The following is a 14,212-nucleotide window of genomic DNA, read 5'->3' as shown; positions in this document are numbered from 1 at the left end:
ATTGTTTTATGGACTTTTGATCTTGAATACTGTTCGTTATCTCTTTATGTTTCATTTCACAACAAGTGGGGTGGGTCGGAGTCAAATCCCGTTGGGGACTCTCGAACCAGTATTGTCTTTCTTGTACAGGAATGGTTGCTAAACCAAAAGGAAATTGCTGTAAAACGTAAAGGTAACGAACAATTATCAATCTCATAAATCTAGTTTAGAATAGGAACTCTGAAAAGAGCATAAAACATGACCCGTCCAGAGGTGGGATCAGGTGCCTAGGAGGAGTAAGCCTCCCCTGTTGACAGGACACACCCACTATCTGGCCCTGTAATTTATCAGGTATAGACTAGGTAAATTCTAGTCAAATTTACAATGACTTAACAATGTCAGATAAAACTTACCCAGTGAAAGGTTTATTTGTAAATAAGGTAATTATAAGGACCAAAATTTGGAAAAAGATAACGTTAAACTATATGCTGTTGAAATCTTGTAGCATCAACTTATTTGTACGGAACATGGATTGATTTGTTTGTCTTAGTTATACTCAGGGCATGTTTTGTGTATACTGGATAATCATTTGAGAAATATAATCAAAATGTATCTCGTTTATTATACCTTTTATTTTTTTACCTGCATGCTGTTATACTCTATAGCTAGTGAAATACCCATGCATGAAACAGATGTAGCAGACCCTGTGATGTCTTTTGTCGAGCCTGGGATGGTTTAACTAAATAATTGATATTCTTTTCTACAATAAAAGTCAAGTATAGACAAGAAAGTCAAAAGTAATAGTTTTTAATCAATCATTAAGCGCAGTCTGTGACAAATATACAGAAGACCTGGGAGGAAATATCGATATCTCTCGGGACTGTACCACTAACTGTATTACCCTGTCAAGGCCTGTACTGTAATACTCTGTATCTCTCTATTGACTTCGGGATGTCCTCATTACTTCACGCTCGAGGTGGTTCCATGGAATACTGAGAAAATTGACAATGATTTGCGATTTGATCTGTTAGATTTACCCGATCCGATGACAGGCGATATATATCTTTCCTTAAGCTTTCAGAGGATTAAAAGACCCAAAATTCGGTCAGGTCAGCCCGACAAACATGGCTATTTAGACTTGTTATAGAATGACCAATTACACCGAAAACAGAACACGTTGAAACTTTTTTTGAATTTTAAACAAATATTTACATTTTTGATCTTTATTAAAACAAATGAGTGGAATTTGATGAGATCGTAATATTTACCTTGAAGGTTTTTTTTAATTTTAAAATTCTTTAAAATCATTTTGGAAAAAAAATTTAAAACACTTCGAGATATTTAAATGTATAAATGTTGTCATTAAATATAAATAGCTAAACGTTTGCCTATACGTCCTTGAAAAACACTAATTAATTGTAATGCCTCGTGGAATGTGGTAGTAAATTAGTGGGCTGGGGATATTACATAGATAAACCCTTTATCTGGAGTTGATTGTTAATTGTTTGTCCTGAATGTGTAGGACGTCAGGTATTTCGTTACCTCAGGTATGGATCAGTTACCTAAATTACGTACCTGTGTCAATGGTCACGGTCTACTGCGCGCTTACCTGACGGAAGAATGGAATCGCCCGCTTTAGAAATTTCACACACAGATCTCGAGGATCGGAAAAGAACGGATCTCATCCCGGAGTTGAGAAAGTTCATACAAGGGAATATACATTGTTTCGATATTTTGATTGAAGTGTGATTCAGATTCGTGGTAGAAATACTTCTGATGTGTATTAGATTTACATATTTATATTGTGTTTGGTGTCAGGACGTTGTTATGGCCTATTGAATCAGTGATCTCTGTGAACTCAGCGGGGAAATAATGGCAGTCGCCACGGCGGAATCACAATCCGTGGAACGGGGGTACCAACGACTCTCCTCCCTTTTCCGCCCCACCCTGACAGAAGGTAACTCCTGTCACAGGTGTAAAGCACAGGTATACCACGCAGAAAAGATCGGCCCGGTCCACGAAGTAGTGTTCCACAGGAACTGTTTCAAGTGTGTAGTCTGTGGTCAGTTTCTGACCATCAAGAACTATTTCTCCAATCAGACCGATGCCTCGGATCGCGAGGTATACTGTGGGACGCACGTTCCTCGAATCGGGGGGACACACATTGACGAACGAGCCATGGGAATCAAAAACGCCATCAACAGTCAAAATGTCTACAAGAAGATGAGTAAAAAGATGAACTCGGAGGTTCGTCTGGCCGGAACCCTGAGGAAACCTAACTATAATTACGAGGCGGTGGCAATCAAACGTGCCACCACCGTCCCCAAAACCCAGGATTACGTGGCGGAGCGTGCAACAGCTGAATCTCTTCACAAGGGGGTGGATATTGACGCCAATGCTCTGTACATAAAGGGCCCCATAGAGGCGCAACTTCTCCGACAGGGCTACCAGCGCAAACTCGACAAGCATCACTACCCGCCAAATATTGTAAGTATCTCCATCACTACCCGCCAAATATTGAAAGTATCCCCAGAACCACCCCCTCTCCATTTCTATACCAGTCTGATTTTTAGTGATTTATGAACTCCGAACACCCTCCCCGGGCGGCCTCCCACAATTGTCCAGAGTACATTTCTTGCTTACATCTCCCCTTAATCTGTCAAAGTTTTTTGAAATCACAACACATTTTCATGGTTGGTTCGTTGAGGGGGGGGGGTTGTCACGAACATGAACTTGCATTTCTCATAACTTTTTCATTCTATAAAATTTCCCAGCTCACATTATTTAATGCTAGTAAACAGCCACGAGTTCTTTCCTTAGTCGTGGCATGTTTTATTCATGCGTTTCTTATTGATTACCAATACTGTGAATACACTACAATCCAAACAGATCTAATCGGCTTGTGTTTGCCGAGGATTATTGTACATACTGTGTATCAAACCCCGACAAACAAGAGGGTCCCCGGACCCCGATAACTCCCCGGACAACTCGGAGCCGGTCACTCCGAAAGAAAACAGCACAATCAGGCTCAATCGCGATAGCCCTAGTTACTTTCTTGGTGTAATTCCCATGTTATTCATTAGGTAAACTGAAATCATATCTGTATGGGGAATACCTTTATCATAAACAATATATACATAACATCTTTGATGTTTTACATACCGAGCGTGGCTTGACAGGAGGGGATATAATGTGTATTGTACGTCAACACTTTCTTAAGTGGATTTCCAAGTCTTTTGTTAATGAAAAAGTTGATACGGGGCCCATAAAAAGGACTGAAGACTGTTGACATAAGAGAAGTTGTTGAGCAGGTTAGAGTCTATATTTATACCCCCCTGTCACAGGAGAATGGTGGAGCTAATCAGATTTCATGGTCTGAGAAGTCCATTAGAGCTGGACTGTTTTTATCATGGAAATAAACACTTAAAATTAACTCCACAAATGTAGGAAGCGTGGTAAACATGTAAAGTTATTCATTTAATGTTTTTTAAGAGAGAGGGTACACTTATATTTATATTAAAAGTGCAGATGAACTGATTAAAGACCGTTTGTACAGGTGATATTCTAGTACCAGTTTTATTGCAGACAAGAGCAAATATAAATTTTTTAACTTTGTAAAATACAAAGAAATGTGCCATCGTATCCGTCGACTATTCAGACGACTCTCGTCTTCCCACTGTCACACGCGAATGATTTGATTTGTTAAACACATACACAAAACATAGGCTGCATAATTTTTTGTAAATATATACACATAGAATTGGGTTTTACCTTTTTTCGTTGGTTTACACTTTCAAAGTATGCATTTAAGTTTGTAAACTTATATGTTGTTTAACGTCTCTCTCGAGAATTTTCACTCACATGGAGACGCCACCACTTGCCGGTGGAGAGCTGCAAATTTTGTCCTATATTCGTGTCATCCGGATGGCAGTAAATACAAAATTTACAACATGACAAAGTTGTCATTAACGGCCATTGAGCATTGAGTGATCTTTTTCGTGTCTTTGAGATTGGAGCTCGGTTTATACGGTCTCATCCGAAGGGCTGGGTTCCACGTCCCCCAGTGGGATTCGAACCCACGACAAAAGGATCATCTCCTTACTTTCCGACTCTAGAGCGGACGCTCTCACCACTGCGCCACGCAGGTGACTACCAACAGTAAATGTAAGACTTGCGAGAAGGTGGGCGCGGGAAGAGGGGTGGTTCATATGAACATTAAGTTGAAATTATGACCAAAACCTACTCAGTAATTCACTTGAGAACTACAGAAATGTGGATTACATTAAGCCCCTGACTTTGGATTAGCGTGGTGTCTCTGTAATCGTAAGAGATTATCGGAATTACGTGGCCCTTAATGCCACTGTTTGTTTCTCAGGAGTACCCGGTGAACTTCTGTTTTGGAATTAAAGAGCCCCCCTCGTCATTGTATCGAGAAACAGAGAAGTACCCGGCAGTGATTAACGCGGCGATTAGACACACAGTGTTGTCTTAAATGCTGCCGATCTCTTGAAACATCTCTAAAACTCTAGGCAGGAATAAAACCAGGGTGAAGTTTAACAGTGTTTGGAGCATAAGTCGCTTTCATTAAGATAAAAGTTCCAAGTTTTTCATGTGTGTGCTCGCCCAGTCACGATACGGTTCTGTCACCCCCAACAATCGCTTCGGTTAGGAATTCTCAGGTTTCTTTCATTTATTTGGGACAATCACGAATTTCTACTGAAATCCTACAAAAATAAAATAGAGACATTGGAATAAAAAAAATTATCTAGACACATTAAATTAAAACCTTATTTGGGATGTATGAATATTATTAAATCACACAATTAATTTTAACAGCATGTAGATTTCTAATCGTCTGGTTTGTATGTAACTTAAACAAAAGAAACTTGTGTACATGTTCAGAAGGTCATTGTGCCCTAGCGTGTCTGTCACCACCCCAGGGGATGACTGTCGATTTTGGCGCGTAAAATCCCGAGCACGACATCTTTATGACTTTTGGTATTGTATTTTCGTCCCGTAATATCGACATAAAATAGACAGACTACAGATGTCATATTAATAGATATTTTATTGCCTCCGAGTCTTCGACCGGAAATCCCAGAAACTCGTAAACTTTCCAGCTGTATATCACAGTTGTGTGCTAATTAAGATCAAATTATTGATCTTCTATACATGCGCAAAAAAACTCACATACACAAAATAAAACTCATATATGGAAGTAAAATTTTTAAAGAAAATTGTTAAAAAGAAAACTTCTGCTGAAATGGAAGTCTGTATTCACAGGCGCCAACATTCAGGTTAATTCTGTAAACGGATAGGTTTATATTCATTTAAAATACACAAGGTTTATTGTTAATTTTAAATAAGGCCATGTAATCATTCTTTGAAATAGACTGGGAAATTACGATTCTTTCATACTCTGCTCAAGGAAGAATTAAGGTATGAATGAAAATGACGTGTTACCTAAATATACATCAAATCGCTGCATCAGGAATTTTTTATGCCACAAGCCAAAAGGATACATGTAGGACCATAAGGACCAAACCCTGTATTTAGTCCCGTGTTAGGAATCCCCGCACAAACCAAGGTTAAGGTGGGCCATGACATGAAAAACAAAACTATACATTAATACCGGGGATATGTAGCCAAAAACGTGAAGAGAAGACTTCAAACGATATGCCCATGGGTCATTGCACAACGATAAACATTCACATAAAATATGTATACATGTACCTTTAAGACGTGCAATGTTTGTTAATTTTAGAAAATATTGCAGGCATGTGCATTCTAGGATAGCTGCAGTGGAGAAATTCTTCCCAAAAGTACGCAAAAAATATTGCGATGTATATTGCACCTTTTTTGCATTATCGGATCTGTAGCGTTATGGTCAAAGACAAATATATTTTAACCGTAACACTACAGATCTGCAGCTAATTCTAGGATTGCCACCGCCCTGCATACTAGTATAAGAGGATCGAGTTTGAATAATTTAAAAAAAAAATACAGTGTCAATGTTTCCAGCAATATTAAAGAAAATATGCGAAACACAAACACAATATTAATTGAGATTTACAAGAATTCATTTTTCTTTGCATATAGATCTATTTTTCCTGGATATTTGCTATATTTAAAAGTTGATAAAATCTAGCCATTTGAATAGCAGAAATAGTACACAAGTTGTGAAGCTTATTACATAATATAATCCATGCATTATCAATAAAAGTTATTAAAAAAATTATGAATGGATTGAAATTTAATTCAAAGATTGGAAGGTACATTTGTCTGTTAATTCATACACCAAATAAAGTTTGAGCTCACTAAAATTAAAAATAAGCAACATAGATTTTGTTATTTCTCAGTCCTAGTGACTGGTCAGCAGGGGATGATCACTCCTCCATAGCACCTGATCCCACCTCTGATGTTTTGGAGGTCCGTGTTTGCTCTGCTCCTATTTTGTATTGTTTTATGAGCATTTGATTTTACATTTGTTTGTTATTTCCAAAATATCTTTTAATAAGTGTGTGTATGTGTGTGTTAGCATTGCAGTGTAACAATTTATGACAAACTGACGACTCATTACAGAATTTAGACCTGCTTTTACAGGACGTCCGTCGAACTTACTTCAAAGTAGTCATAAAAAATAAATTCCTTACTGAATATGTTATCCTTAATATACCTGATATTAAATCATATTGTATGCTGTGTATATACTGGTTTCCTTTTCTTTACAGTATAAGAAGCGCAAGAAGTTGATCGAGGAACAGCGCCGTCTGGAGGCAGAATACAAGAGAGAGGAAGATCGTCTACTGGACGAATTTCAGAATGAGAGAAAGCAGGAAAAGCGCCGTCTGTCGGCGGAACTGCAACATGAATGGGAGTCCAGACTGAAAGAATTAACGGAAAAATTTGATAAAGAATTTGGACAAAAGAAGAAAAAGATGAAGGACAGCGAAAGAAAGGTATTTATATTGATATGAAATTAAAAAATGTACAAAAAAAAAAAACCGGTATCGTTTGCAAGAAGTAGTTTGGGATATATTTGTGCATATTTAAAATTAAGAATGCCAGGTGCTCCCCACTTTATAAAAGATTAAAACATGATGAATATATATGTACATGTATTAAATATTTTGGTTTTAAAAATTTTGACCTTTTTTTCAAGGGGCTTTGTATGTTGATTTCTGCTTTCAGCAGTGTTTTCAAAGTTCAAACCTTCACATTTGACATGAAGCATAAAATAATCAAGCCATGATAGACAATTGTTCATTAACCTCGATTTCCACACAAGCATCTTTTTGAATTGCATACAAAACATATTTTAAACTTTTGATATAGAAATAGAATTTCAATTTCCATTGTTTTTATTTTTTTTTTTAGCAAATGACGATACACTTTGAGAACAAGAAGAGAGAGATAGAAGTCGTCATTCAGGAGAAAAAGAAGAAGAAGCAGGAGACGATGACACTGAGGCTGAAGGAGAAGGAACAAAAGAAAACAGCGACGATGGTGGCGCGACAGAGTCGTCAGATGTTGGAAATACTGGCTCAGAAACAGGACGAACTCAAACAGGAACTAAAGCAGGAAATGGCCGCCGAATCTGTGAGTAAAACTTCACAGGGTTATAAAGTACCCTCAGTGAAATCACGTGATAAGCGCAGCACTAATTATCATTCAAGAAGAGGGGGGGGGTTATAAAGAAGTACTAACCTAACTTAAAATTTTCATGCATCTTTATATTTATTTTTATTTTGGGTCTTTCTACTTCATGTAAATAGCCAGTGGTCCAAATTATTACACGCTGATATTTTCTGAAGACAAGTCTTGTAGATTTTCTATTACCAAGTTATTAAAACTTTATTATGCTCTAACTTTCTCTTAATTAGCTATTTAGTGATCTTATCACTTTTGTTAAAGAGAGAATATATTGTTAATATAGAAAGTGGAAGGGGGAACACCTAACGGAGAGACAGAAGAAATAGAGGAAGCGATGGAGGCCTTGGAGATTATCCCTGTCGCCCCCACAGAAATTCCCTCACCCCACCCCCCATCCTGCAGGAAGAAAGACCTGTACGTGGACCCCTCACAGTTCAATGACATTGATGAACAAACAATTAAGGTCAGTATACTAAACGGTTGTTTTATATCATTTGTATGTTGCAATTAGACAATTCAGGTAATCTGGATTAGAATTAATTGTAAAGTTTGAAAACACATTTTTCTACCACAGGTTGCAGAGAATGAACAGCCGACGTACACAGATTTGGTTCAACAGCTGACAGAAAACCTGGTCACGGATTTGGAGAAGGCCAGGTAAGATCGCTCAGGTTTGGTGACCAAAAATAGGCCGACATTAGAGGAACTAGATGTACACTTAATGTCCTTAATAAATCACACACATCTACTTATCTTAATGGAGTGATGGCGGAGGATTTCTATAGTGACGGATTGGAATCCTTTTCAGATTGGCCAGATCAAAATAGACTTTTAAATTGAAAATATGATTGCTGATTGAAAATAAAAGTATTTATATCAGGGAATCATTATTTAGACGGGAAGCCTAACAGATACTGATTCTATGCTGGACACTTAAACTATACTACACTCACTTCACTAATGAAGTGATTTTAATGTTTGCCATTCCGATACTGATACAAAAGATGGCAGTAGTGGTGAGAAGGATACAACAAAATTCATTACAACTTACAAAAATTATATTTCAAAGACAAAATTTCTTTGATATAGAGAGGGAAGGTCTGGTGGTAATTCTCAGATCTCACAGAAAATTATTGAGAGTGTTCGAGAGGTTTTGTTCAACTCACACAAGTATGTAATACTAGTTTTAATCTTGGCAGGAGTGATGTAAACACATGAAGACAATTAACTTTCGGTGCAATCTAGAACTGCATGTCGTGGTCAAGGGATTCAATATAATGTTAAGCATAATGCTTATTTCAGGGCGATCTACCGCTGGGTTACGGTGAAAGATTTAAATGTGATGGAATTTGAGGAGAGTATTGAGACTGACACGCCAATGGGACTCCTCAGGGGAATTAAATACGGGACAGAGACGTACCACGTGCTCTTCATGAGGCTTTGCAGGTAAATGAGATCTGAAGAAAGTTCCGGTCTATTTTTTCTCAATTTGAGTTGTATAGTTTATTTTTAGATTGTAGACATACAGAGTTAAAAAGAAAGGAATGAGGCTAAATTTCCTATATTAGAAGTGAAGATTTTCAACAATGTTAAAAAAGTGTCTTAAATTAAAAACAATTGTCGGAGGAATGAACAAGATTGAGACATTGATTCAAATAACTCGTATTTTATTCTGAACACTTTCTTTCATAATGTCTATTTTTAGTTACGCAGGTCTCCATTGTGAGGAGATCAAAGGACATTCCAAAAGCGTGGGATATGAGCCGGGGATGAAGATCAAACCCGATCAGTTCCAGAATACTTGGAATGCCGTGCTCATCGACGGGGACTGGAGGCTGGTGCAGTGTAACTGGGGAGCGAGGTAAAATTATTTTATAGAATGTAGACTACACTGTAAAAAATGCGCTTAGAAAATAAACACTTCCATTACGTGTTTTGACCTAAACATGTATAAGATTGTGTTTAACGGCTAAACACTTAGGTTGTGTTAGATTGTGTTTAACGGCTAAACACTTATATCTAAACATGTGTTATATCTAAATGATGTTAAGATTTAACACATGTTTAGATATAAGTGTTTAGAAATTGAACACTTTTCTGTGAAGTGCAGAGTTATCTTCCCGGAAATGACGCATATATATTCGAATGATAAATAGAGCGGTTATCGAAACAAAGGAAATCCCAATGTTAGCTAAAGAAGATGGATTAAAGGAAGTGAATGCTAATCAAAGTGATAACCATGAAGAGATTGTGAAATGCATTTAAACTGCAACATTACTCCGATAAAAGGTATGTTAACTATTATTTTTATTTTACATAAATTGACCATGATGGGCTACGTAAATAGACATGCGTTTGCACATGTAGCTGTAGATCAAGATTACCTTCGGTTATATTTTGTATTCCTGAAATCTAGAAAGGAGTACATTATATCTATAGAATATCAATAATATCTATAACAGTATCAATACTAAATAGTGGTTATATAGACGAGGTTCAATAAAAGTAGCACAATAATAGCTATCAAACATGTAAAAAAAAAAAGGTTCATTCAAATCCAGCCATTGAAAAGCATATTTTGATAAAATTTGAATTTCTTTCTTACAGGATATGGTCCACATCGAACTTGAAAGCAAAAATACACGTATCAGAGAAACTGTTGCCATCTCCAAGTCCACAATGACTTGCCATCGTTCTTACATTATTCAACACTTCTTACTTTTTGGGGAAACTGAGTTTTGTGAAGTCTGCTGTTCGTTATAGCTTTGAACAACCTAAAAATATTCTCAAATAATGACAGTGGATTACCTACTGACGGTCACAGATGAAAACAAATTATGCGTGTGTTGCTCAGTGAAAAATTGCTGGAAGTTAAACTTGATACAGACATGAGCAATAACTGCTTGCTAATCTGGTTAGAATTAAAACCAGCGTGTAAAAATTTAATGTATATTTAATTTAAAATTCTTTATAAAAAATCCATGTTTGAATGTTCATTGAATAAAATTTAAAATGTAAACACTTGTTATTTTTTCAGTTTTCTTGCAGGAAGACAACGAAAACATCCAAGTGTTTAATTTGTAAACATGTATCATAACATGTTTTGTAAAGTGTTTAAAGTCTAAACATGTAAGTGTTTAGGGTCTAAACACTTTCCGTTACACGTAATGAAATTAAATGTGTTTAGAATTTCAACGCATCAAAAAAAGTGTGACAAGAAAGTGCTTAGGAAAGTGTCTATCATCTAAACACATTTTTTACAGTGTAAACGCGGTAACATAAACATTTTTGGATTAAGATAACACTGCACTATATTTGTTGCTGTGAGAAGTAAAATTATGATTTTAAGAAAAGGGAAATTGCCAATTCTACGCAGACTGCTCTAAATCGAATATGTAAACTTTTTCGGGTATTGTAATGATTTGTGAAAGAGACATTTTGGCATGGACATTATCTATTTTTTTTCAGACACTTGGTGCTCAACAAAGACAAGAAGAGTAAGGACAAACCCAAACCCAAGTCAAAGGACCAGATCCGCTATCAGTATGACGAGCACTACTTCCTGACAGACCCGGACGAGTTCATCCAAGAATTCTGGGCCGCGGATCAAAAATGGCAGCTTCTAGAAAGCCCCATTACTCTAGAGGAATTCGAAGCACTTCCGTTCGTCCGCTCTATCTTCTTCCACTACGGCATGAGGTTTGAGAAGAGCTTGACCGCCGTGTTAGAAACCTCAGAGAAGGGAGGGACTGAAGTCAAGATAAAAATCCCAGAAGAATTCGAGAATGATCTGGTGTTTTATTATCAGATGAGATACGCAGACAAAGAGAAAAGACAGGAGGCAACATACAAAGGAGCGAATCTGGAGAGATTCGTGTTTCAGACCATGTTAGACAATACCGTCATGTTCAGTATACACGTCCCGGCGGTGGGGGAATATTTCTTTGAAGTGTTTGCAAATAAAATTGAAGAAAGCAGTAGACTTATAAACGCTGAGGAGACCACGGGTACATCTATTTCTCCCTTCAGACTAAAGTGTACATGTAAGTTCAAAGTCGTATGCAACTCACTTAGTGGTAAAATGTACCCTCTTCCCGACTGTGCATCAGGGGAATGGGGACCGAAAAAAGCCTACCGACATTTTGGATTAAAGGTGCTTCAAACAAGGCCAGGGAAATCCCCCAAATCTCGATCTTCACCAGATTCTAGTGAAGGGGATAGGATGTCAGATAGTGGAAGCTCTTCTGGGGACGATCCTCCAGAAAACCCCAAGGCCGGAATCCTGAACGTGGATGATACCCTCGATATCAAATTGAAAATGCCACGCCCTCTGCACGTGGTCGCTAAACTTAAGATGAACAATGTGGATACAAAGACCCTGGATACTTTTATATCCACAAAAGTAGAGAAAGACATCATTCATATCACGGGGACTCTTCCCCAGGTCGGACAGTACGGACTGGATATTTACGGACGTCCCAAAGAGGCGGGGGAAAACACCACCTTGTCTCACGCCATGAAGTACCTCATCAACTGCCTTAAAGTAGCAAACCCAGTAGAACTTCCTAAAACTATAGAAAAACAGCAGTCGACAATAAAGAAGGAAAAATGGGGGCCGCAGCCGACATTTGAGTCTTTGGGTATTAAAGCAGTAAGCCCGAAAGACCCAAAGATAACACTGACTGATGTAAACACGTGCACGATAGAAATTCAGGTTCCGGATGACGTCATTGTAACACACCAGTTTTTCCGAGAACCAGATACAGACGTCAAGGACAACATCGCCAAGCTGCCAGAAAAAGGCGGGACAATCAAGTATCACATAGATCTCCCACAAACCGGAAACTACATGCTGAGCTTGTTTGGGCGACGGAAGGAGGAGGACGAGATGCCGAATATTTATAACTACCTGATCGTCTACAGAAAGCCGGGGGATACAAATGGTCCCCAGCAGAAGGAGGAGAGAAGGGGGTCATCCATATTCAAAAAGGGGTTCTTCAAGAAAAGTGAGAAAAAGTAAAACTATTTCATCCGTCACGTGAGCATTTACTACTACACAACAATCAATGATGCTGCCATTTATACGATGCAATGAGCATTGCTGAGCCGCGTTTGCACTTCAGAGCAACGTGTCTTGTGAATTGAAATTCGGTATTATTTTTCATTTATTACGATTATAAACATATATTCGAACATATATTAATTTGTTTTTTTTTTAAATTGTTATATACATGTATACAAATTTGTGTAAGCGTCTTCTTTCTCTCCAAACAAAGCCAAAAACTTTGGTTTCTCTTTCACTTAACTTTGTGTCGGCTGACGGTGCCTTGCTTGACCGGCGTAAAGAACGATAACTCGATTTCAAAGGACGAAAGATACTTAGTCCAGTAACTCGGTATCAGCCGGAAGATATTATAACAGCAAACCAGTGTGATATTAACCCTGTAATGTGATATGTACTCGATATTATGCTGGATCAGACACAGACCTCTGCATTTTTATCATTGTTTTCTAAACATTTCAGGGTAGAAATGAAACTGAATCATTAATATCATTAAATTCAACTCAATATGTCCTACCAAATTGGTGCCATACATTCAGGATCCTTAGTTTCGAAAAGAGTTTGACGAATGGCTTGACCTTTGATGTTTACAAAAATGTGCTTTACTCTATTTTATGCTTTTCCTAACATCCTACAAGTGCCTGAAACAGCACATATCGCGGATTTTGAATTTTTCTTTTGTTTTGTCCTTTTCGTTTATTGTACCAAAGCGACCTAATATTAATTGTGTTATATTTAATATATTTTGTGTTATATATTTCCATTGGAAGTAAAACATTTTTGTTTAATCACACAGAATAAAAGCATTAAAATCGTCCTGTTGATTTATGGTTTTTATTTTCTTATTCTCCAAATGATGGGACTGTGATGGGAGCAAAATCGGTTGAGCGGTCACTGCATGAAATAATCCTTTCACTATTCATGGAGAAAACAATTATGGCTAACATTTATTATGAAAAATGTCCATAAATATTTGTCGACTTAGCAATAGATAAAATATGAGCTACAGGACGACAATCATGTAATTTTGCTTCAATTAAAGCTTATAAAAAGTTCGTCCAACGCAAATATGAATGACAGAAGTTTATAAATGTTCTATTTATCAGTTAATTACAAATTTTCAACAAAATTTTCTCATGTCAAACTTGCAGCTCATATTGCTTTAACAAAAAATCAAAGCGTTCAAAATAAGTCTTTTCAAGGATTTACCTTAATATACAAATTGTCCAAATATAGACTCTTTAATCAATGTATGCTGTATCTCATTCTTACCTGAACGAAGAAAATCATCAATTTTTTTTAATATTTTTGGAATGAATATGACAAAACACTTGTAAAATTTGGTGATATACAGAGCAAAACACTTGTTTTGTAAATATTTTGTATTTTTCTATTTTTGTTATTTCACTTCTTTTATAAACGTTTTCTAACAAAAAAAGAAACCAAATATATTTTGCTTCCGTAATCTTTTTCTATGCTTAATAATCTTGGTTTTCACCACGATCGATCGGAATTCAA

General features: G+C 37.0%; 1 protein-coding gene across 1 annotated transcript; it reads left to right on the top strand.

Moving 5' to 3' along the window:
* Positions 1 to 1,609: 1,609 nt before the first annotated feature.
* On the top strand, positions 1,610 to 13,511 carry LOC134231819 (hillarin-like). The gene is made up of 8 exons (XM_062713789.1): positions 1,610 to 2,466; positions 6,711 to 6,938; positions 7,357 to 7,578; positions 7,916 to 8,095; positions 8,207 to 8,289; positions 8,935 to 9,078; positions 9,338 to 9,493; positions 11,101 to 13,511. Exons 1-8 carry the CDS (start codon positions 1,852 to 1,854, stop codon positions 12,650 to 12,652), a joined length of 3,180 nt encoding a protein of 1,059 aa, XP_062569773.1. The 5' UTR covers positions 1,610 to 1,851; the 3' UTR covers positions 12,653 to 13,511.
* The last annotated feature ends 701 nt before the right edge of the window (positions 13,512 to 14,212 follow it).

This window comes from Saccostrea cucullata, unplaced genomic scaffold (assembly GCF_032062105.1).
Source record: "Saccostrea cucullata isolate Sc308-1 unplaced genomic scaffold, CSIRO_AGI_Scuc_v1 ctg1220, whole genome shotgun sequence".
In the NCBI taxonomy this organism is placed as follows: domain Eukaryota; kingdom Metazoa; phylum Mollusca; class Bivalvia; order Ostreida; family Ostreidae; genus Saccostrea; species Saccostrea cuccullata.
This window is presented reverse-complemented; position numbering and strand designations above follow the sequence as displayed.